The sequence below is a fragment of the Salvelinus alpinus genome, chromosome 1 (genome assembly GCF_045679555.1).
Source record: "Salvelinus alpinus chromosome 1, SLU_Salpinus.1, whole genome shotgun sequence".
Lineage (NCBI taxonomy): Eukaryota > Metazoa > Chordata > Actinopteri > Salmoniformes > Salmonidae > Salvelinus > Salvelinus alpinus.
The window spans coordinates 43,710,182-43,734,882 of record NC_092086.1 but is presented as its reverse complement, the minus strand read 5'-3'; the positions used below and the strand labels follow the sequence as shown (position 1 = coordinate 43,734,882).

The following is a 24,701-nucleotide window of genomic DNA, read 5'->3' as shown; positions in this document are numbered from 1 at the left end:
AAACTGGTCTTTAGACGAGTTGAGTATCTGGAGCATCAGCATTTGTGGGTTCGATTACAGGCTCAAAATGGCCAGAAACAAAGAACTTTCTTCTGAAACTTGTCAGTCTATTCTTGTTCTGAGAAATGTTGGCTATTCCATACGAGAAATTGCCAAGAAACTGAAGATCTCGTATAACGCTGTTTACTACTCCCTTCACAGAACAGCTCAAACTGGCTCTAACCAAAATAGAAAGAGGAGTGGGAGGCCCCGGTGCACATCTGAGCAAGAGGACAAGTACATTACAGTGTCTAGTTTGAGAAACAGATGCTTCACAAGTCCTCAACTGGCAGCTTCATTAAATAGTACCCGCAAAACACCAGTCTCAACGTCAACAGTGAAGAGGCAACTCCGGGATGCTGGCCTTTTAGGCAGAGTTCCTCTGTCCAGTGTCTGTATTCTTTTGCCCATCTTAATCTTTTCTTTTTAATGGCCAGTCTGAGATATGGCTTTTTCTTTGCAACTCTGCCTAGAAGTCCAGCATCCCGGAGTCGCCTCTTCACTGTTGATGTTGAGACTGGTGCTTTGCGGGTACTATTTAATGATTTATTTATTATTTATTTATTCAGCACTTTTGAAATGTACAGTGACAGAATTCAGAACATGGGACATTCTTACAGTATTCCAAGTCAGGGGGCATATAAGCATATAAAGGGGGCATATAAGCAGACAATGAAAGCTCTTACAATATTTGATGATGACCTTTCTCTAAAACAGGCTATAGGCTACATGTGCACCAACAGATCAGAACAGTAGGCTAAATTATGAGAGGAAAAGTGACCAAATTATTAGGGTGAGGCACATAGTCTACTAACAGCTTACTACACAACATACGCTTAGTATTATTTTCTTAGCTACAGTATACATATATCCCTGGCATATTACACCATTTATGCAGCAGCATACAATAAAAAAATGTCTCACCTTGTTGCGCTGTGCTCACTTGAACAGGAAGGTGGCGCGGCAGTCCTTCGTGGGCAAATTTTATCATCGAAGTCTGGCAATCTCTGGATTTATGGTGCTTTCAAGACAACTGGGAACTCAGAAAAAAATCAAGGTCTAATCATGATGTTAGTGATCTTCAGGGCAGAGCTCTAGAAAGAGGCCTGAGTTCCCGACTTGGAATTCCGAGTTGGATGACCGTTCAAAACGTATTTTCCAAGTCGGCGCTCGTTTTTTTACGAGTTCCCAGTTGTCTTAAACTCACTGAAGTCTGAGATTTTTCAGTTCTGAGTTTCGAGTTGTTTTGAAAGCGGCAGAAGTCATGCTGGATTGACAGAATGGCCAATGTTGAATGTTTATCCTTTTAAGCTTGAAAAAGAGACCCTTAAACCCAGATTTGGATCACACATCCACTCCACTGAATAGCATGCTAGTGATTGCTTTGCAATGCTTGCAGTTAGCCACCGATTCCTTCCAAACCACTCATTGTTGAATTTGCGATTTCCAACTTGTTGTGTATTGTTTATGTCCTATGGCCGATGAGCACCAATACGTTTTATCTATCATTTCTCTTCATAATTTCTCTTTGTATGACAAGGATTGAAAAGGATTTGTCAGTAGATTGTCGACTTGATTCATGATGATGACTGCTAGCTTGCTAGCTAAGATTTCTAAATATGATGTAGACATTATCAGTCCAATCAAAGCTACTGTAGATATAACGTGATTTAATGTAATTTTATCTGTGGCCAATGACCTTGAGACTTCTTGGAAGAGCACTTCTAATGTAACTCTATGGCAGCACCCAAGGGGCTTGAATTTTTGAGCTCTCCCCGTAGATTTTGCAAAACAGGCACACAAACAAAACTGGTGGGCCTGCCCGGAATGGCGGGTCACCACTGTGTGTTGTACATGGAGAAATTAAATAAACATTCTATCAAATTACCCTATGATAAGAGTGTGGTTGGGGCAAGTCTGTGTATGCAAATTATTGGTGTTATCAATTAAATTATTATTTAATGAGGCTCTACATATTTTGGTTGAAAAACATCATCCTATTTTCTTTAGAAACCATTGTCGTTTTTCCAATCTTGTACTTATCTTGTTTGGTTTTTGGTTACATGTACTGTAGAAGAAATATGTCTTCTTTTAGCTATTTTAGACGCCCCTTGCTGTGTAATTAATGGCCGGAGTGCCATATTTGGAACCATTTTTGCATACAGCTGGAGGTGTAGACATTCCCCAACCAAACTGCAGAAGGCTTTCATTTCCAATTGAGATTCTGATCTTTCCTGTCCTTTCAACTGTTACATAAAACTACACTGTCCCAGTCCCAGATTCTTGCAATATACTATATAATTCCCTAACCATCACACAAATAGGTGCACAGACACCTTCTGGATATCAGATCCCCAATTATTTAAAGAGATTTAAAGCACGTTCTCTGTTGGTTCAATGTTGAGATGAGCCTATGTTTCATGCCATCTGTTGTGTAGATCAAGTTACAGTTTATGCATCAATTCCATATGAATAGGGAAATAAAATAGGTGCTAAAATTATTAAATGAGATGGTGCCTATCTTTCCTATTAATTCGGGATAGAGGCATGTAGCTTGATAACAGATAGCCTAGCATCACATGGGACCTGGAATTATTTTGACATTAGATAATTCTCCTGGATATTTTAACAATATGGAAAACAATCATGTGCCAAAAATAGGACAGATGTTCCTCAATAGTATTTATAGAAAACAACCCATTAAACGCATTTAAGAGTTTATAGAATAATACTCATATTCTTGAAATACTGTGTTTTGCAATAGTGAAAGATCCGGGCGTGCCAAAGATGATCTACTATATTGACAAGATAGTCGAGTGACCACTCTAACAATGGAAATACATGTCCTCAAAGATGGAAGGCAGCGAGAGGAGGCGCGATCAGGTGGGACCATTCTAGCCAATGAGAGGGCAGATACGCGTGTGAACAAGAGGCACAACTCCAATATAAAGTCGTTTTTTTTAAACTGACGAGATACCACGTGTGTCTACTTATATCAGTGCATTCGCAACAACCTAACCATTACAAAAGTTATATTCTATCAAATAATCCTCACGTAGCAAATTAGCAAAAAATACTCACTTCGTGGTCTGGTTTTCGTGGGACAAATTTTGGGCGAAGTAAACCCTCTCGCTTAGTCTCTTCTCTGTCCATTATTGGGGGCTCGGCGCATCGTACCAGAGTCAGAGGGAGCGCGCTTGACGGAAGCACGCGCCAGGCAGTGATGTGTCGCAGATTTTTAAAACTCAGAAAGAGAACCTAAAATACCGCTCAACTATCTAATACTTGCATGTGAGTAAGTGATAAAAACTCCGAGAATAGAAAATGGTTGTAGAGTAGGCAAAAATCTTGTTTTAGCCGCTGCAGTGAGTTTTGTGGATTTAGGGGGGATTTGTCTTGGAAAGAACGAGAAACATTTCGCGTTCACTGTTTTGAGCGTGCGACCAGCAGCCTAGGAGCGATGGAACTGTCATCTATAGGCGAACAAGTGTTTGCAGTTGAATCAATAACCAAGAAGAGAGTCAGAAAGGTAAGTAATGTAGCCGTGCTTCCGAATAGAAATGTAGTCTACCTATCATTGGTGTCTTATGGTTTTAACAGCCAATGTTCTACCTGTACTCTTACAGAGTCTATATCAGCCATTACACAAAAGTATTGCTACGCACTTTCCGTAGTTTACGCAAGATATTAATATTGTCATTCTGCGTGAAAGCTGCTAATTCTAACACGCAAAAAGTTGAAAATAGATTTTTTTCTGCACAGAATGTTGCCTATAGGCTTCATTATTTTGAATAAAGAGATTGTGGAATCTTTTCGTTTTCCTTGGTTTGTGTATGTTGTATGTTCTGAATATAGACTACTACCTCAAGTAGTAAAATGTAGAAGGGGTGTGTTTACCAAAATCGGGTCTCCATCGTGGGGTATCACTGGTGGGATTGTCCGCGCGGCCAATGTGTGTGAGCTACGCAGTTTATTTGTACATTACGCCAACAGGAGGAGAACAGAGGACGGGATGATGGATTGGGGTATCTGCGTGAGAGAAAAAACTGCTGCGTAATGTTACACCTCGCATGATCCATTCAATATAGTCCTATTATGTTGTTGTAGTATGATAATCACAATGAGCCTATGTTTTTGTTTTGTATGGTATGAATCTTACTATGCATTTACTTATGCTTTAATTTGGTAAAGTTGGTTTGAAAATTGAAGATTATAATACAGTAATGTTTCATTCTATGTATTGAGTATTCTATACACGCACTCCGTACAATTATATTTTCGCAGTGGGTGGTCCAAAGCGGAGACCTTCGCTGTGCAGCACGTTGCGCAATACGAGTTGTTTACATGTAAAGTCCTACCTATTTCCATCGCTTTTTGACGTTCAAGAAAACTATTTTACATAAAAACCCATCAATGTGCGATCACGTCATCACAATAGTAGAGTTCGAGGCCTTTACATTAACGTCATCTCGTACAATCTCCTTTTCAAAATAAAAAATTACCCCAATGATCTCGACACCGACCCTTTAAAGCGACAGTCATCTTTTTATGCTCCATAAACTACCGTACAAAGAGTACTAATTGTGTTATTTGCTCTCTTGCTAAATGTGCCTTTCTCTTGCTTCTTAGGGTAATGTTGAATACTTACTGAAGTGGCAGGGATGGCCACCAAAGTAAGTACTCTTCTTATTAATTTGTGAATGCATTACAAATGTGTATGAGTCATGTATGTATGACTGATGTTTTATCCTCCCACTGACCTGGGTACATATAGTGCCTTCAGAAATGATTTACACCCATTGACGTTTTCCATATTTTGTTATGTTACAGCCTGAATTTAAAATAGATTAAATGTAGATTTTTTTGGTCACAATACCCCATAATGTCAAAGTAGAATTATATTTTTTAGAAAAGTTTACAAATTAATTAAAAATGAAAAGCAGAAATGTCTTGTGCCAATAAGTATTCAACCCTTTTGTTATGGCAAGCCTAAATAAGTAAACATTCGCTTAACAAGTCACATAATGAGTTGCTTGGACTCACTCTGTGTGCAATAATAGTGTTGAACATTATTTTTTTTATTACTACCTCATCTTTGTACTGTACACATACAGTTATCTGTAAGGTCCCTCAGTTGAGCAGTGAATGTCAAACACAGATTAAACCACAAAGACCAGGGAAGTTTTCCAATGCCTAGCCAAGAAGGGCACCTATTGGTAGATGGGTAAAAAAATGTAGGTGTCCTTCCTAACTCAGTTGTTGGAGAGGAAGGAAACTGCTCAGGGATTTCACCATGATGCCAATGGTGACTTTAAAACATTTTAATGGCTGTGATAGGAGAAAACTAAGGATGGATCCACAACATTGTAGTTACTCCACAATACTAACCTAATTGACAGAGTGAAAAGAAGGAAGCCTGTACAGAATAAAAATATTCCAAAACTTGCATCCTGTTTACAACAAGGCGCTAAAGTAATACTGCAAAAAATGTGGCAAAGCAATTCACTTTTTATCCTGAATACAAAGTGTTATGTTTGGGGAAAATCCAATACAACACATTAATGAGTACAACTCTCCATATTTTCAAGCATAGTGGTGGCTGCATCATGTTATGTGTATGCTTGTAATCATTAAGGACTGGGGAGTTTTTCAGGATTTAAAAAAACGGAATGGAGCTAAGCACATGCAAAGTCCTAGAGGAAAACCTGGTTCAGTCTGCTTTCCACCAGACACTGGGAGATGAATTAACCTTTCAGCAAGACAATAACCTAAAACACAAGGCCAAATCTACACTGGAGTTGCTTACCAAGAAGACGGTGAGTGGTCGAGCTACAGTTTTGACTTAAATCTATAGCAAGATCTGAAAATGGTTGTCTAGCAATGATCAACAACCAATTTAACAGAACAATAATGGGCAAATTTTGCACAATCCAGGTGTGGAAAGCTCTTAGAGACTTACCCAGAAAGTATCACAGCTGAAATCGCTGCCAAAGGTAATTCTAACATTGATTCAGGGTGTTGAATACTTATGTAAATTAGATATTTATGTTTTTAATTTTCAATAAATTGGCAAAATGTCTAAACATGTTTTCGTTTTGTCATTGTGGGGTATTTTGTGTAGATGGGTGATAAAATATATTTAATCCATTTTGAATTCAGGCTGTAACACAACAAAATGTGGAATAAGTCAAGGGGTGTGAATACTTTCTGAAGGCACTGTAATGTTCCCTCTGCTTCTGATGTCTTAGTAAAAACTTTATATCATTGGTTAAAGTGCATCTTATATTTAACACCCCTAATTCCGATTTCCTTAATCAAGGAAGTACACTGACAGGAGAACTGGCAACCACCGTACGCCATTTGGTGCATTTTCGTAATGTGAAGAGTCCGTCCAGATCCAGCGTTAATCCGATTCCGCACGCATCTAAAACTGAAGGGTACCCTTGTTTACCAACACTTTCAATAGAAATAGAGGGGTATACTACGACGCTAGCTAGATCTACTCAGGTGTTTTCCAAAGCTAGCTAGCTTCACTAAGCTTCACATTCCAGCTCAGGCTTCCTCCATGTTACAATCATGCATTTAGTATCTTCAACTGCCGCTAACTCCAGCCAGGTTTGTAACTGCGCTTGCATGTCGCACGTGGCTAGTGGAACGCCAAAATCTTAATTGATAAAATGCTGAAACAGGAATCCATCAGCAAGTCTGTGCCACATTTTAGGTTTTTGCTGAAATGAAAGAACTTATCCTGCAAATTCAGCAGGCTATGGTATGAAATAGGTTATTAGAAGTGGTGTCTTTTATTACACAATTGTTTATGCTGTCTTTGTGTGCACAAGCACCTTTTCCCCCCCCACAGCTATCGATAAAATGATTGTATTAAGTCATACGAAAATTGTACTGTGTGTGACGTTTCAAATACTGTAGGGTATTTGAATATTATTAACACAATAAAATATTTAATCAGTCGTCTTAAATGGTTTCGGAGAATGAAGGGGATGATGACTCGCTCTTTGCGAGAGGGAGGGAATCTGATTTGATTGGTCCTCAACTCTCAGCTCAAGCACTTCATTTAGGATAAAGTGAAGTTAGCCTGCCCCAGAGCAGGTTAGAGCTAAAGTATTCGTTGCCATATAAATTTACCTGGCTAAAAGGTGAGCCACCTTCGTGTCAACAGTTATCCCGAGTTGAACTCAGAATTGACCAAAGTTAGCTCGCTAATTCCTCTATCCCGCTTCGCAGTATACCCCTCAGGAGTTAAGACAAGTGGGGAAAACATAACAAATTCCAGAACGACTCACTTGCGCAATAGAGGTTGACATTTAAATGTGTCTGGTGATTAATTTGGGGTATTTGTAATGATATCTATTGACAATTTACAATCTGCCAGGGTTTTAAAAGGTAAGGTATAACCGCTAGCAGTCTCTATACATAAATTCATTGAAAGTTCACATATGATTCTATAACAACTCCTGTCATTGTACCTCCTTGCCTTATTCAAGGGTATCATGCCATGATGATCCTGCATAAACAGTGCTTATAGAGCGTGATTGTTTTACAGGTACAGCACCTGGGAACCAGAGGACCACATACTGGACCCACGCCTGGTGCTGGCTTATGAAGAGAAGTGAGTAGTACTGAGAGAGTGCTGTTAGTATGAATACTGCATACTACTTCTGCTTTAGCCAGTGCAATTTCATATTCTCTGTGTCTTATCAGGGAGGAGAAGGACCGAGCACTGGCATACCGCAGGAAAGGACTCAGACCACGAAGACTCATCTTGCGGGTACAGCGCTTACCTTTCTCCTTGTCCAGAACATCCACTTTCTTAATCCATTTTTATGTCCCTTACATTAACATAGCAATTACACAAATTACAAAACTTAACTTAATATACTATTATCTTAAGCCTGCGTCACACCAAGCAATGTACAGTGGGGAGAACAAGTATTTGATACACTGACGATTTTGCAGGTTTTCCTACTTACAAAGCATGTAGAGGTCTGTAATTTGTATCATAGGTACACTTCAACTGTGAGAGACAGAATCTAAAACAAAAATCCAGAAAATCACATTGTATGATTTGTAAGTAATTAATTTGCATTTTATTGCATGACATAAGTATTTGATACATCAGAAAAGCAGAACTTAATATTTGGTACAGAAACCTTTGTTTGCAATTACAGAGATCATACGTTTCCTGTAGTTCTTGACCGGGTTTGCACACACTGCAGCAGGGATTTTGGCCCACTCCTCCATACAGACCTTCTCCAGATCCTTCAGGTTTCGGGGCTGTCGCTGGGCAATACGGACTTTCAGCTCCCTCCAAAGATTTTCTATTGGGTTCAGGTCTGGAGACTGGCTAGGCCACTCCAGGACCTTGAGATGCTTCTTACGGAGCCACTCCTTAGTTGCCCTGGCTGTGTCTTTCAGGTCGTTGTCATGCTGGAAGACCCAGCCACGACCCATCTTCAATGCTCTTACTGAGGGAAGGAGGTTGTTGGCCAAGATCTCGTGATACATGGCCCCATCCATCCTCCCCTCAATACGGTGCAGTCATCCTGTCCCCTTTGCAGAAAAGCATCCCCAAAAAATTATGTTTCCACCTCCATGCTTCACGGTTGGGATGGTGTTCTTGGGGTTGTACTCATCCTTCTTCTTCCTCCAAACATGGCGAGTGGAGTTTAGACCAAAAAGCTCTATTTTTGTCTCATCAGACCACATGACCTTCTCCCATTCCTCCTCTGGATCATCCAGATGGTCATTGGCAAACTTCAGACGGGCCTGGACATGCGCTGGCTTGAGCAGGGGGACCTTGCGTGCGCTGCAGGATTTTAATCCATGACGGCGTAGTGTGTTACTAATGGTTTTCTTTGAGACTGTGGTCCCAGCTCTCTTCAGGTCATTGACCAGGTACTGCCGTGTAGTTTTGAGCTGATCCCTCACCTTCCTCATGATCATTGATGCCCCACGAGGTGAGATCTTGCATGGAGCCCCAGGCCGAGGGTGATTGACCGTCATCTTGAACTTCTTCCATTTTCTAATAATTGCGCCAACAGTTGTTGCCTTCTCACCAAGCTGCTTGCCTATTGTCCTGTAGCCCATCCCAGCCTTGTGCAGGTCTACAATTTTATCCCTGATGTCCTTACACAGCTCTCTGGTCTTGGCCATTGTGGAGAGGTTGGAGTCTGTTTGATTGAGTGTGTGGACAGGTGTCTTTTATACAGGTAACGAGTTCAAACAGGTGCAGTTAATACAGGTAATGAGTGGAGAACAGGAGGGCTTCTTAAAGAAAACCTAACAGGTCTGTGAGAGCCGGAATTCTTACTGGTTGGTAGGTGATCAAATACTTATGTCATGCAATAAAATGCAAATTAATTACTTAAAAATCATACAATGTAATTTTCTGGATTTTTGTTTTAGATTCCGTTTCTCACAGTTGAAGTGTACCTATGATAAAAATTACAGACCTCTACATGCTTTGTAAGTAGGAAAACCTGCAAAATCGGCAGTGTATCAAATACTTGTTCTCCCCACTGTATGTGTCATCTCAAGCAACTTTGCTGATACATGAAGCAATTCAAACGCAATTGAAATTGCATGCCATGTCCAATCTTGTCATACATCACATCATGGTTGCATAAATTATTTGATAATCCAAATGTTTGCTAATTGTAACAACATCGATATACAGTGCATTCGGAAAGTATTCAGATCCCTTGACTTTTTCAACATTTTGTTACGTTACAGCCTTATTCTAAAATGGATTAAATAAAAACTTTTCCTAATCAATCTACACACATACCCCATAATGACAAAGCGAAAACAGGTTTTTAGAAATGTTTGCAAATGTATTAAAAATAAAAAACAGATACCTTATTTACGTAAGTATTCAGACCCTTTGCTATGAGACTAGACATTTTGCTCAGGTGCATCCTGTTTCCATTGATCATCCTTGAGAGGTTTCTACAACTTGATTGGAGTCCACTTGTGGTAAATTCAATTGATTGGATATGATTTGGAAAGGCACACACCTGTCTATATAAGGTCCCACAGTTGACAGTGCATGTCAGAGCAAAAACCAAGCCATGAGGTCGAAGGAATTGTCCGTAGAGCTCTGAGACATGATTGTGTCGAGGCACAGTTCTGGGGAAGGGTACACAAAAAAATGTCTGCAGCATTGAAAGTCCCCAAGAACACAGTGGCTTCCATTATTCTTAAATGGAAGAAGTTTGGAACCACCAAGACTCTTCCTAGAGCTGGCTGCCCGGCCAAACTGAGCAAATGGGGGAGAAGGGCCTTGGTCAGGGAGGTGACCAAGAAGCCGATGGTCACTCTGACAGAGCTCCAGAGTTCCTCTGTGGAGATGGGAGAATCTTCCAGAAGGACAACCATCTCTGCAGCACTCCACCAATCAGGCCTTTATGGTAGACTGGCCAGATGGAAGCCACTCCTCAGTAAAAGGCACGACAGCCCACTTGGAGTTTGCCAAAAGGCACCTAAAGGACTTTCAGACCATGAGAAACAAGATTCTCTGGTCTGATGAAACCTAAATTTAACTCTTTGGCCTGAATGCCAAGCGTCACGTCTGGAGGAAACCTGGCACCATCCGTACGGTGAAGCATGGATGTGGCAGCATCATGCTGTGGGGATGTTTTTCAGTGGCAGGGACTGGGAGACAAGTCAGGATTGAGGGAAAGATGAACGGAGCAAAGTACAGAGAGATCCTTGATGAAAACCTGCTCCAGAGCGCTCAGGACCTCAGACGGGGGAGAAGGTTCACCTTCCAACAGGACAACAACCCTAAGCACACCTCCAAGACAATGCAGGAGTGGCTTTGGGACAAGTCTCTGAATGTGCTTGAGTGGCCCAGCCAGAGTCCAGACTTGAACCCGATCTAACATCTCTGGAGAGACCTGAAAATAGCTGTGTAGCGACTCTCCCCATCCAACCTGATAGAGCTTGGGAGGATCTGCAGAGAAGAATGGGAGAAACTCCCCAAATACAGGTGTGCCAAGCTTGTAGTGTCATACCCAAGAAGACTCGAGGCTGTAATCGCTGCCAACGCTGCTTCAACAAAGTACTGAGTAAAGGGTCTGAATACTTATGCAAATGTGATGTTTCCAAAAACCTGTTTTTGCTTTGTCATTATGGCATATTGTGTGTAGATTGATGAGGGGGGGGAAACTATTTAATACATTTTAGAATAACGCTGTAACGTAACAAAATGTGGAAAAAGTCAAGAGGTCTGAATACTTTCTGAATGCACTGTATATTTACAGCCCTCTTTTCCCCAATAAAACAAAATGTGCAATGTTGATTCAAAGTCTCTGAGGTGACCAGGACATGAGTGTGTCCTAACAGGGTGAGGAGACAAAGTAGCCAGTGGTGGTTGTAGTTCTGGGGCCTGACCAGCTTGCACAATATCCTTCCTGTATGACTGGTGGGGTATTTGGGCTATGGGGGGGATCAGTTTCCATTTCTACAGTTCAGTATAGGCAGTCAGCAAATGCAGCTTGCATGTCAATGAGACTCATTGGCTAACTGGACATAGCACAGCTCCAGACACATATACATTTGATCCATGGTCATTGATGGACAGTTGTTGGGTTGCAGAGGAAGTGGAGCTGATCAAGCATGGTGCTCAAAGACCACTATCTCAGTCAATCCCCAGCCACCATAAACAATCACATACAGCAAGTTTTACCATCCTGAGGTGCCTGTTGTTTGCCATAAATGGCATATTTTCTTTATAGGTATGTTGGAATTACTGCACAGTTTTCCAGACCAATGCATATGTCACCCCAGCATGAGAGCTCATTCTTTACAATGCAGCCCATTTCAGGTGTCACATGGGCTGGCCAGCCATGGTTGGTAGCTAAATATGTATGAGGGCATTGCACGCCATCAATTTCCAGACAGCGTGTTGGCTGTTGAATGGCCTCCTGACATGTGGCAGTCCAGTTTTATGGTGTCTCTGTCTCTAGTAACTGCCTGAGGAGAGGACTGATGGTGGAGTGGGCCTATCAGTGCAATTCCTATGACTTGCCCACTAAGTTGATGGCATTTCTTGTCAATGAGTGTCAGGTTGTGTTGGTTCGTTGTAGTGAACACCTGCCGTATGCGCTTGTGACGTGTGGTTGCATCCTCCCCATACACCATAATGTCAAAAAGTCAACATATACGGCAACTCCAGGGCAGACAGCCAGGATGGTGGACATGATTGTCTGGAAGAAGCAATGTGCCAGCTCAACCTGAACAGTATAAGAGTGCATTGGAACATCCCAATGTGCATCACAAATGCAGTGAGCCAGAGGAAGGTCATGTTCAATTCAGGCAGACGTATTGTACTAGCAATGAATCAAAGCTCACTTCTAAATGATAAGGATGTGACTTAAGAGCCCAATCCTGGAGGTGCAACTTATAGTACAGTGAGGGCAAGTTGTAGAACTAGGGAGAGGGTGCCAGAGTTCAGGGTTGGATAATTCTCTTTCCTTTCATTGGAGCCTCCCAGTTGCCTCATTGACACTCATAGGCTTGTGGTGTTGCCATCCCAAGCAGTCTGCTGCCTTTTTATATAGTGCCTTCTGAAAGTATTCATACCCCTTGACTTATTCAACATTTTGTTGTTACAGCCTGAATTCAAAATGGATTAAAACATTTTTTTTTCTCACTACCCAATAATGACAATGTGAAAACAGGTTTTTAGAAATTGTTGCAAATATATTGAAAATAAAGTACATAAATATTTAATTTACAAGGTCAATACATGTTAGAATCTCTTTTGGCAGTGATTACAGCTGTGAGTCTTTAAGAGCTTTGCACACCTGGATTAGCACATTATTTATTTGTTTATTCTTCAAGCTCTGTCAAGTTGGTTGTTGAATTTTGCTAGACAGCCATTTTCAAGTCTTGCTATACATTTTCAAGCCGATTTAAGCCAAAACTGTAACTAGGCCAATGAGGAACATTCAATGTTTTCTTGGTAAGGCTTGTCCAAACTGGCATCAAATCACCTCTATCACCTGTGGCTGAACACGCCACTCCGCAGACTGAGGCTATCCCCTTGACAATAGGTCTGCACCTAGATTCAACTGGCCTGGAATGTGCGCTGCTGACAGTGAGCGCAGGTGTGTGTGTGCCCACAGATGTATCCGTGATGCCACTTGGTGCATGGCCAGTGAGCGGACTCCGCCCTGGCGATTGATGTACGTGATCGAGGTTGAGTTGTTGTAACGAATCAGAACGTGATTCATTCTGAAAAACGAATTTTGCCTCTATCCTGGGGGCAAAATGTAATAGAGCCAGCTGTATCGCTTCCAGCTCCAAAACATTTATATGAAGATTTGTGTTCTTCCCACTGACCGTTCGTTATGCGTCCGTCGTAAACTGCCCCCCATCCTTTCAGGAAGGTGTCGGTCTTTATGACAACCTGCAAGACTACTGGACCCCAGCTGCGAGTATCCTTGGGCTTTGCCAGAAGGATAGACTGTGGTGACATTGCCACGTAATGGTTATCATTCGATAACGGTCTATGTTCGGATGAATGCTTTGGCTTATAAACCATTGTTGGATAGGTCTTATGCGTAATAGGCCAAGTGGTAAGACTGCTGATGCCACAACCATCAGCCCCTGTAAAACCATAACCCGGCGAGCCCTGAAAGTACGGCTCCGGTGGAGTGGGCGTGCTGCAGTCAGAATGCACCTCTGTCTGGTGACTGTTAGACGTGAGTGCATAGAGTTCAGTTCCAAGCCTAAGAAGCTTGTCTGTTGGTGAAGAGTGAGACAACTCTTTTCACAGTTTATCAGGAAAACCAGATTGTGGATATGATTTATCACTATCCTGGTGTGTGTCACCACCAATTCTCTCGACTTCGCTATTATAAGACAGTCGTCTAGATAGCACAATATCCGTATCCTGTCTGTCTGACTACTTTGAATAGACAGTGGTGTGTTAACATGCGAAAAGGTAGTTTTTGTAATGATTTGTTCAACACCCTCAAATCTAAGATCAGTCTCATGCCACTGTCTTTCTTGGCACTTGAAAATATTTCTGATAATGATCCGTATTTTTGTCTGCTTCCATCACTGGGCGAATAGCTCCTTTTCCTACAAGGAAGGTTATTTTCTGTTCTAGAATAGGGACCGCTTGTGCTGAAACTGTTGTGGGCGTGACACCAGCGAACTGCAACGCGTAAACCTTCCAAATTGTATTCAGTACCCAAGGGGGAGCTGCGCATGCGTGTTTCCATACACTCAGTCTGCTGGACAGGTCTGCTCTTTCTATTAGAGAGGGCAGGGCTGTCATTTGATTTGGAATAGCTAACTGGGCTACAGGCAGAGGCTGCTGTGCAGTTTGACGATTTATATTTTTGACTGTTTAGCCAAGTCACAGGCAGAGGCTGCTGCATGACTGGAATTAAACTGTGTGTCTCGGTGAAACCTAACTGTCCCAGCCCTATGTTTTGCCTTGTGCTCATGGAATCTTTGTCTAAGGCCATGACGCTCATAAGAACGAGTGGACAGGAGAATGGGTGGGAGACACAGGAGTGTGTACACTTAGTGTGCGCTGGAGGGATGTGTGGAAGTGTGTGTCTTGTGTGCACATATACCGGGCGGCTTTTGCTGGCAGTGGGCAATGTGTAGCTAGTCTTCTCTTTCGTGTTGCTACCAGGCGTGGAGCAGGATTCTCTGACTGTAGGATACAACACAAAGTCCCACACAGGAAGGCTCTCAGGCCCTTGGCGGTTTCTTCACTCTGTACGCCTGGGCAGCGTGCTGTTGCTGAGGGCGGAAAGGATTGCAGTTCCAGCCTCTCGCACCAATGTGGGACACCTCAGGCGTCTGAGTGGGTCTGTCCTGGGCCTGGGAAGCACTCGCAGAGCAATGGCGAGCCTCCCCTGTCTTGGTCAAGGCTGGTTGGGATGGGGCAGGGAAAGGAGCCCGGGGCCTGAGTGGCATGATAGCCTCGAAGGCTGCAGAGCCCTTCTGTTGCTGCTTAAACTTGTGTGTGATGGTCTCCACGATAGGCCTGAAGAGCCCAGATACTGTGACAGGAGCATTCTGCAGCACGTTCTTCTCCCTTTCTGACATTTGGGTGAGGTTGAGCCACAAGTGACGGTGTATCACGACCGAGAATCCCATGATTCTGCCCGCGTCCTGGGCAGCACACCTCGTCATGTGTAGAGTGAAGTCTGTCGCCTTCCTGAGCTCAACGTACATCTCTGGAGTAGCCTGCCGTTCCATGTCCCGGAGGAGCTGGGCCTGGTAGGCCTGGAGGATGGCCGTGGTGTTCAACATGGCTGCTGACTTGGCCGGCTGCCTTGTAAGACTTCTCCGCCAGGGAAGCGGTAATACGTCATACTCTGGATGATAGCTGCGGCTTCACTGCCGCAGAGGCTACTGAGAGGTGTGAGGCTATGGTTTCTTTGAGCAGGGGCATGGACAGATACCCCAGCTTGGGTTCTGTGTCAATCCTGGACCATGAATTGAAGCTCTGAATGTGAGAGCGTGTCTGTTGTGGCTTCTCCCAGGATCGCCTCACCTCATTCCTGACATCTGAGAACAGGGGAGGGGTCTATGGCGGGGCTGGCTATCTGGACAGAGACTGGGTGACTGTGGGAAGTAAGCCCCTGCCAGCATGGTTTCAGGGGCTAGTTGTGAATCTGGCCAAGACAGGCCTAGCTTAGTCACAGCCCTGCCCAGGCATGAACTCCTTGTTGTAAGGGTCCTTGTCAGAGATCGGAGGGGCAGCCGGCGTCTCCTCATTGTCCTCTTCCTCTATGTCACCCTCACTCTGAGCCCTTTCATCTGAGCCAGGATCTCCATAGGCCCACTGGCTGGCATGGAAGTCTCTCAGCTCCCGGTGTGCTGCATCCTCGAAATAAGCAGCAGGTTGGGGAAGGGCAGAGGTGTGGAGACTCTGTCGAGTATTGGAGAGCTGCACCTCACCCCCTCGTCTGTAGGCTCCCGGGAGATATACGGGACGAGCTGGGTGGTGGAGAGATAGAGACCAGCTGCACTCGATGGAGGGAAGGCAGAGGAACCCCGGAGCAGTGGATACAGAAGAAGGGGTCCGTAAGAGCCACCTCCGTGCTCTGGTCCAAGCCATCGGGCGCAGTCTCTGTGACGTCCCTCCCCGACATGTGTGCCTTGCACTTGAAGCACTATTTTATCCCGGCAGGGAACGACATCTCGGCCTGAGGAGAGAAATCATTAAAAAACAGAAAAACCTGATGGAATCCGTCTGGTACCTTCACTCAAAGCTTACGAACACTCTTTGAGTGTGATTGGGAAGGCGATTATTTAATAATGACCTCAATCTTTGGTCTCCTGCAAGTGCGACGCATTAGCTAGCTAGCTAGAAGGACCACTAGCAAAGAGTGGCTAGCAAGCTAGCTGACTCAGGCTACTAAACGGACCAATGTTGAATGAATCTAAAGAAAAATATATATATACAGTACCAGTCAAAAGTTTGGACATACCTACTCATTCAAGGGTTTTTCTTTATTTTGACTATTTTCTACATGGTAGAATAATAGTGAAGACATCAAAACTATGACATAACACATATGGAATCATGTAGCAACCAAAAAAGTGTTACACAAATCAAAATATATTTTTGATTCTTCAAAGTAGCCATCCTTTGCCTTGATGACAGCTTTGCACACTCTTGGCATTCTCTCCACCAGCTTCACCTGGAATGCTTTTCCAACAGTCTTGAAGGATTTCCCACATATGCTGAGCACTTGTTGGCTGCTTTTCCGTCACTCTGCAGTCCAACTCATCCCAAACCATCTCAATTGGGTTGAGGTTGGTTGATTGTGGAGGCCAGGTCATCTGATGCAGCCCTCCATCACTCTCCTTGGTCAAATAGCCCGTACACAGCCTGGAGGTGTGTTGGGTCATTGTCCTGTTGAAAAACAAATCATAGTTCCACTAAGCGCAAACCAGATGGGATGGCGTATCGCTGCAGAATGCTGTGGTAGCCATGCTAGTTAAGTGTGCCTTGAATTCTAAATAAATCACAGACAGTGTCACCAGCAAAGCACCATCACACCACCTCCTCCATGCTTCACGGTGGGCACCACACATGTGGAGATCATCCGTTCACCTACTCTGCGTCTCACGGCGGTTGGAACAAAAAATCTCTAATTTGTACTCATCAGGCCAAAGGACAGATTTCTACTGGTCTAATGTCCATTGCTTGTGTTTCTTGACCAAAGCAAGTCTCTTCTTCTTATTGGTGTCCTTTAGTAGTGGTTTCTTTGCAGCAATTCACCGACGAAGGCCTGATTCACGCAGTCTCTTCTGAACAGTTGATGTTGAGATGTGTCTGTTACTTAAAACATTTATTTGGGCTGCAATCTGAGGTGCAGTTAACTCTAATGAACTTATCCTCTGCAGCAGGGGTAACTCTGAGTCTTCCATTCCTGTGGCGGTCCTCATGAGAGCCAGTTTCATCATAGCGCTTGATGGTTTTTGCAATTGCACTTGAAGAAACTTTCAAAGTTCTTGAAATTTTCCGCAGTGACTGACCTTCATGTCTTAAAGTAATGATGGACTGTCATTTCTGCTTGCTTATTTGAGCTGTTCTTTACATAAAATGGACTTGGTCTTTTAGCAAATAGGGCTATCATATATATACCACCCCTACCTTGTCATAACACAACTGATTGGAAAGAAATTCCATAAATTAACTTTTAACAAAGGACACCTTGAAGTTAATTGAAATGCATTCCAGGTGACTACCCCATGAAGCTGGTTGAGAGAATGCCAAGAGTGTGCAAAACTGTTATCAAGGCAAAGGGTGGATACTTTGAAGAATCTCAAATATAAAATATATTTTAATTTGTTTAACACATTTTTGTTTACTATACATTTCCATATGTGTTATTTCATAGTTTTGATGTCTTCACTATTATTCTAAAATGTAGAAAATAGTAAAAATAAAGAAAAATCCTTGAATGAGTAGGTGTGTCCAAACTTTTGACTGGTACTGTATGTTCTTTGCCGTTTGGTCGAAGTTGTAGGCCGTCTGAAATTGCGCAGTTTAGACGCAATTTACAGATGATAAGAATGGTGGCTTTGATAAACGGCAGTGGCTGAATAAGGCAAGAGTGACACTCTCCGGCAGGGCAGTGCATATTATACCCTTGTGGGAGGGGCCAATCACTGCCTGGCGTGGCAAAGACAGGACTTCGGTGGTTTCATAGTTGAACATGATTCAGTGGTGCTGTCTTACTACTTATAGCATAGTAAGAAATCGATTTCAAGATTAAGTAAAACTCAAACTGTTTTACATTCACCATTGGCCTTGTGGTGAAATCCCTGAGCGGTTTCCTTCCTCTCCGGCAACAGAGTTAGGAAGGACTACTCTATCTTAGTAGTGACTGGGTGTGTTGATACACCATCCACAATTTTTACCCATCTACCAATAGGTGCCCTTCTTTGAGGGGCATTGGAAAACCTCAATGGTCTTTGTGGTTGAATCGTTGTTTGGAATTGGATTTGGAGTCAAATCTAGGGGGCCCCCCTAACGTAATTGCAAGAGTAGGGTCTGCACATGACAGTTTTCTGTGTCTGAGCCCACTTGCCTTAGAGACGATTTACAATAGCCACAACATCAATTTAAAGTGTAACTGTATGCCTTTTTGTCAGGCATAACCATACAGCACTGAATGAGAGCAAATTTGACTTGCAAAGTTGTGAGGTTTCATTCCTCATTCATAGTTGATATTTCCGCCTATTGTATCTGTGATATTTCCTAAATGCTTTAAGATGTCCTAATTTTTTTTGGGGGGGGGGATGTAGGGCAGACAATTGACTGCTCATATTCCAAATGTTAGCAATATCAGAGCTTGCAATATTGGATTAAATTAGTTTATGTGGCCCACCACCCCTCCAGCCAGGCATTATTCTGTACTGTTTGAGTTTAGGGGGTGTGTCCCAATATCTATAAATGTAACAACTTTTGCAGTAAAATATTTTTACACAACCATCCATTTCATATACAGTGTCTTCAAAATGTATTCAGACCCCTTGACTTTTTCCACATTTTGTTAGGTTACAGCCTTATTCTAAAATTGATTAAATCGTTTTTTTCCCTTCATCAATCTACACACAATACCCCATAATGACAAAGCAAAAATTTATTTTTAGACATTTTTGCTATTAAAAAAATAGTATTCAGACCCTTTACTCAGTACTTTGTTGAAGCACCTTTGGCAGAGATTACAGCCTCAAGTCTTCTTGGGTATGACGCTACAAGCTTGACACACCTGTATTTCTAAGTCACCAACTACTTCCCAGACAGAGTTCAGTGTGTCAAATCGGAGGGCCTGTTGTCCGGACCTCTGGCAGTCTCTATGGGGGTGCCACAGGGTTCAATTCTCGGGCCGACTCTTTTCTCTGTATACATCAATGATGTCGCTCTTGCTGCTGGTGATTCTCTGATCCACCTCTACGCAGACAACACCATTCTGTATACTTCTGGCCCTTCTTTGGACACTGTATTAACAAACCACCAGACAAGCTTCAATGCCATACAACTCTCTTGTGGCCTCCAACTGCTCTTAAATGCTAGTAAAACTAAATGCATGCTCTTCAACCAATCGCTGCCTGCACATGCCCGCCCGTCTAGCATCACTACTCTGGACGGTTCTGACTTAGAATATGTGAACAATTACAAATACCTAGGTGTCTGGTTAGACTGTAAACTCTCCTTGCAGACTCACATTAAGCATCTCCAATCCAAAATTAAATCTAGAATCGGCTTCCTATTTTGCAACAAAGCATCCTTCACTCATGCTGCCAAACATACCCTCGTAAAACTGACTATCCTACCGATCCTTGACTTCGGCGATGTCATTTGCAAAATAGCCTCCAACACTCTACTCAGCAAATTGGATGCAGTCTATCACAGTGCCATCCGTTTTGTCACCAAAGCCCTATGTACTACCCACCACTGCGACCTGTATGCTCTCGTTGGCTGGCCCATATTCGTCGCCAAACCCATTGGCTCCAGGTCATCTATAAGTCTTTGCTAGGTAAAGCCACGCTTTATCTCAGCTCACTGGTCACCATAGCAGCACACACCGGTAGCACGCGCTCCAACAGGTATATTTCACTGGTCAGCCCCAAAGCCAACTCCTCCTTTTGCCGCCTTTCCTTCCAGTTCTCTGCTGCCAACGACTGGAACGAATTGCAAAAATCACTGAAGCTGGAGACTCATATCCTCCTCACTAACTTTAAGCATCAGCTGTCAGAGCAGCTTGCAGATCATTGCACCTGTACATAGCCCATCTGTAAATAGCGCACCCAACTACCTCATCCCCATATTGTTATTTATTTTCTGCTCCTTTGCACCCCAGTATCTCTACTTGCACATTCATCTTCTGCACATCTATCACTCCAGTGTTTAATTGCTAAATTGTAATTATTTCGCCACTATGGCCTATTTATTGTATATAGACTTCTATTGTGTTATTGACTGTACGTTTGTTAATTCCATGTATAACTCTGTGTTGTTTGTGTCGCACTGCTTTGCTTTATCTTAGCCAGGTCGTAGTTGTAAATGAGAACTTGTTCTCAACTGGCCTACCTAGTTAAATAAAGGTGAAATAAAACATTTGGGGGGGGGAGTTTCTCCCATTTTTCTCTGCAGATTCTCTCAAGCTCTGTCAGGTTGGATGGGGAGCGTTGCTACACAGCTAATTTCAGGTCTCTCCAGAGATGTTCGATCGGGTTCAAGTCCGGGCTCTGGCTGAGACATTGAGACTTGTCCCGAAGCCAATCCTGGGTTGTCTTAGCTGTGTGCTTAAGGTCGTTGTTCTGGAAGATGAACCTTCGCCCAAGACTGAGGTCCTGAGCGCTCTGTTTTCATCAAGGATATCTCTGTGCTCCATTCATCTTTCCCTTGATCCTGACTAGTCTCCCAGTCCCTGCCGCTGAAAAACGTTGCCACAGCATGATGCTGCCACCATGCTTCACCGTAGGGATTTCCTCCAGACGTGACGCTTGGCATTCAGGCCAAAGAGTTCAATCTTGGTTTCATCAGAACAGAGAATCTTGTTTCCCATGGTCTGAGAGTCTTTAGGTGCCTTTTGGCAAACTTCAAGTGAGCTGTCATGTGCCTTTTACTGAGGATGGTTGTCCTTCGGAAAGGTTCTCCCATCTCCACAGAGGAACTCTAGAGCTCTGTCAGAGTAACCATCTGGTTCTTGGTCACCTCTCTGACCAAGGACCTTCTCCCCCGATTGCTCAGTTTGGCTGGGTGGCCAGCTCTAAAAAGAGTCTTGATGGTTCTAAACTTCTTCCATTTAAGAATGATGGAGGCCACTGTGTTCTTGGGGACCTTCAATTTTGGTACCCTTCCCCAGATCTGTTCCTCGACACAACCCTGTCTCGGAGCTCTACGGACAATTCCTTCGACCTCATGGCTTGGTTTTTGCTCTGTCAACTGTGGGACCTTTATAGACAGGTGTGTGCCTTTCCAAATCATGTCCAATCAATTGAATTATGTTTCATGGATGATCAATGGAAACAATGCACCTGAGCTCAATATCGAGTCTGATAGCAAAGGGTCTGAATACTTATGTAAATATGGTATTTGCAAAAATTTGCTAACACCTGTTTTCACTTTGTCATTATTGGGTATTGTGTGTAGATTGCTGAGGATTTTTTTCTTTAATCCATTTTAGAATAAGGCTGTAACAAAATGTGGAAGAAGTCAAGGGGTCTGAATACTTATCGAAGGCACTGTATGGGAGACCTTAGAGATATGGAAAAACATGGTTGTGCTTTGTTATATCTCGGGTAGCGGTATCTCAAAGACTAAATCCCTTTTTGAAGATTGGCCATTAGCGTACTGGGTCGGAGTTCCGAACGGAACGATATGACCACTCATGTAAACTTTTTTCTGCACCCTGATTGGACATTGCATACAGTCAGTTGCGTGACATAGAAATTAATCCCATCTCTTGCGTTGCAACTAAGTTGCTGGCAATTTTTGGGGTGACACTGAGCATCATAGATGCCACTTTGTTGCAATCAACAGAAATTGCGTCCAGATTGCAATGTGTGACATCGGCTTTAGTCTTCTCTTCTCCTACAGAATATCTATGCCATGGACCTCCGTAGTGCACACAAAGTCCCAGATACCCCTCGTCTGCGCCTCTCCCTTACCCGCTCCATGGGCTCCGAGCTGGACCAGGGCAGTCTGCCATTCAGGGCGGGGGAGGGAGGGAGCGTCTACCGCCGCCTGGCAAGACGCAAGAACAAGCAGAGGGTGCCCAAACCTGTGTCTGACAACAATTCCCTCCAACCACTGACCCGCATACAGGACCCCATGGAGCATGAATGGCAAGGCGCAGAGGAGAGACCGGAATCAGAGTTAACAACAGACACACGTGAAAACAGTCTATTCAGTTTGTTTTCTATCAAACATTTAATGAAATATTTGATCATCTATTTTTTATCTCGGTTTGAAGGTCAGGATTGGTCCTATTTGTGGTATATTGATCTCATTTCCTGTCTCTTTTTCTCTTAAGGGCATAGCCAGTCAGAGTGCAGCTCTCCCATGATGGAGCAGGAAGTGGAGTCGTCGACTGACAGAGTGGAGAGTTGTGGTTCCGCACTGGGCTCTGGAGATGAGACATTGGGGGGTGGGGCCTTGTTGAGGGTGACAGGGGCAGGGTACAGGTCAGAGGGTAGGACCTCTGAAACTGGACAGGAACAAATAGATAGGACTGACCAATCAGAGAGCTGTGTTTCTGCAGAGGGACCAAAAGACAACATTAGCAATAGGTTAGTGGACAGTGCCACAGAAGTGGAATTGGGGACAGATACCTTGATTGACAAGGTAGAAAGGTTAGGCACAGCTAATGTTATTGAGGGGTTGGGGACATATTATTTTATTGACAGTGTAGAGGAGATGGGGACACATATTCTGATTGACAGAGATAGCACTTCAGTGGTGGATGTTGGAGATAAAACCGTGTCTGATGGTTCTGTGGTCTGTACCGATGTTGAGGTTGCAGAGGAAGTGGTGGAGAATGACACAAAACAGCAAGGTGAAGAGGTTGTGACACAGTGTCCAGACAGTAGTGGCGCAGAAGTGAATCCCGGTAAAGTGATTGTGACCGATGTGACTATCAACTCTTTGACCGTAACTTTCAAAGAGGCCTTGGCAGCTGAAGGGTTTTTTAAGGGCTGAAGGACAGAGTTCTGAGAGAGGATTAGAGAACATGTGAGGTTATACATGAAATGCAACCCATATGTTGAATTTACCACTTAGGAACATGTTTAGATAAACCACAATATAATTTGTCATTAAAGATGTTTACAAAGCCTATGAGAATAAATTGATACCAATTACTAGGGTTTTGGTGAGGTATTGTACCTTAGAGAATTGGGTGGTAATTTTCACATTGTGTTTGGTTCTGGAAAGAAGATTAGTAAGAGGATGAGGAAAGATGGATGAGGGAGAGAGCAGTTGACTCCTGAATGTCATATTTATAACATTACTACTTCTCCAACGTCTCTTATTCCAGGAGGCTCATTTCGGTTGCTCTTTTTTCTAACGCTTTTGTATTAAGTCGTCTGTCTTCCTCACTATTAACAGTAAGTTCTGCATGTCCTGTATGTCATTCACACCCTTGTCCTCCATTCGATTTGTTAGTTTGATTTCTATAACAAAGAAATAGAAAGGAGAGAAGGAATGCCTAGAGGGATAGAAGTTTATCATTTCAAGATGAAGGCTGGCTGCGTTGTATTGTTGTTTTTCTTTATTTTACTTCTCAAATTAAAAGAGCCTACCTGATTCTATTTTTGTATTACCATTTGATAGTCAACCCCTCTTGCTAAGCCTTTGTGCATTTCTAGAGGGGATATCAGTTTACACCACTCATTCCCAAATGTGTTTCAGGTCTCATTTCATCTACTCCTTTTTCTAACGCTTTTGTATAAAGTCGACTGTCTTCCTCAGTATTTACAGTAAGTTCTGCATGTCCTGTCAATCACGCACAGCCTTGTCCTTCATTTCATTTGATATGTTTATTTCTATGGCAAAAATAGAAAGAAGGAATTCCTAAAAGGATAGAGGTTCAGCATTTCAAGATGAAGGCTGGCTACGTTGAAGTATTGTTTTTAATTCCAGGTTAAAAAAAAGGCATATTCTTGTATTACCAATTGATAGGCCACCCCTCTCACTAAGCCTTTGTGCACTTCTAAAGAGGAGATATCAGTTTACACCATTGTTGCAGTAAGAAATGTGCAAATTGAAGCAAATGTTCTCAGTTGTATTTATCGCATGTCACATGTAAAAGCTAAATTAAATGTCACGTGTTGAAAAATGTATCTTTGGTCACAATGACATGTCAAATGTCTTCTCTATACCATATGCCTAGAAATACAGTGTAAAATCTACTTGTGTTTGAGATTCATATAACAGGATGGATATTACCTCAACATTTTAGCATGGAATAAAACATGTTAGCAGTGACAGAAGTGTCCTCACTGGTCCATTTTAATAGCCGTTTTGGAAATGCATTTGCAGCAACTTGTGCCTCCTTTTATCACCACTAGGGGTCAGTCTCCTCAGAGAACCATGTATTTCGGTCGATCACCCCCCCCTCCCCCCAAAATAACATGCACTCTAATTT

The 24,701-nt window shown here is 43.0% G+C and overlaps 1 protein-coding gene across 14 annotated transcripts in view; it reads left to right on the top strand.

Moving 5' to 3' along the window:
* LOC139536596 (chromobox protein homolog 8-like) overlaps positions 1 to 24,396 on the top strand; it is a 30,888-nt gene extending 6,492 nt beyond the window's left edge. The window contains exons 1-7 of one of the 14 annotated variants that reach the window (XM_071337608.1): positions 3,191 to 3,568; positions 4,669 to 4,712; positions 6,363 to 6,476; positions 7,601 to 7,666; positions 7,759 to 7,825; positions 22,136 to 22,466; positions 22,590 to 24,396. In XM_071337608.1, the coding sequence (XP_071193709.1) occupies positions 3,500 to 3,568; positions 4,669 to 4,712; positions 6,363 to 6,476; positions 7,601 to 7,666; positions 7,759 to 7,825; positions 22,136 to 22,466; positions 22,590 to 23,254 (1,356 nt within the window). In that variant the 5' untranslated portion in view covers positions 3,191 to 3,499 and the 3' untranslated portion in view covers positions 23,255 to 24,396. Of the gene's footprint in view, positions 1 to 3,190; positions 3,569 to 4,009; positions 4,093 to 4,668; positions 4,713 to 6,358; positions 6,477 to 7,600; positions 7,667 to 7,758; positions 7,826 to 22,135; positions 22,467 to 22,589 lie in introns of those variants that run through there. The other 13 variants (XM_071338021.1, XM_071338109.1, XM_071337446.1 and 10 more) reach the window with 13 other exon arrangements.
* Positions 24,397 to 24,701: the final 305 nt, after the last annotated feature.